This window comes from Sinocyclocheilus rhinocerous, unplaced genomic scaffold, assembly GCF_001515625.1.
Source record: "Sinocyclocheilus rhinocerous isolate Xijiao unplaced genomic scaffold, SAMN03320098_v1.1 C35135918, whole genome shotgun sequence".
NCBI lineage: Eukaryota > Metazoa > Chordata > Actinopteri > Cypriniformes > Cyprinidae > Sinocyclocheilus > Sinocyclocheilus rhinocerous.
In genome coordinates, this window is record NW_015740456.1 from 1 (window position 1) to 386 (window position 386).

Consider the following 386-nt stretch of genomic DNA (forward strand, 5'->3'; position numbering starts at 1 on the left):
GAAACCAGAGGGACCAAACTTCATGGCAGCGCACACGGTGATGCAATCAGACAGAAGCTGTAGAACAAGAGATCTATTAGGTGGCTGTTTTTCGATAAAGATGATTCAACATAATATGAGCACAACAGTTTTCTATATTTACATCACGCAAATATTAGTTTTATTTGCGCAAACCTACTCTGAAGTTGTCGGGATCCACATGCAATTTCTCAGAGTGCATCACACTGAGTGCCGCATAGGTGGCCTTGATGTTATCCATGTTCTTGATGGCTCTCTCCAGACCTCCCAGCACAGTCCTCCCGTGAGCTGCCACCTTGGAGTTACCCATGATCGCAGCGGGGCTTGACAGGTTTCCAAAGGTGGAGAAATATCTCTGAGTCCAGGGA

General features: G+C 46.4%; 1 protein-coding gene across 1 annotated transcript; it reads right to left on the bottom strand.

Moving 5' to 3' along the window:
- Window positions 1-6: 6 nt before the first annotated feature.
- LOC107734723 (hemoglobin subunit beta-like) lies at window positions 7-382 on the bottom strand (the record flags this gene model as incomplete). The annotated part of the gene is made up of 2 exons (XM_016546672.1): window positions 7-57; window positions 179-382. Coding segments are annotated over 2 exons (255 nt in total), but the record flags the coding sequence as incomplete, so codon positions are not given.
- Between the last annotated feature and the right edge of the window lie 4 nt (window positions 383-386).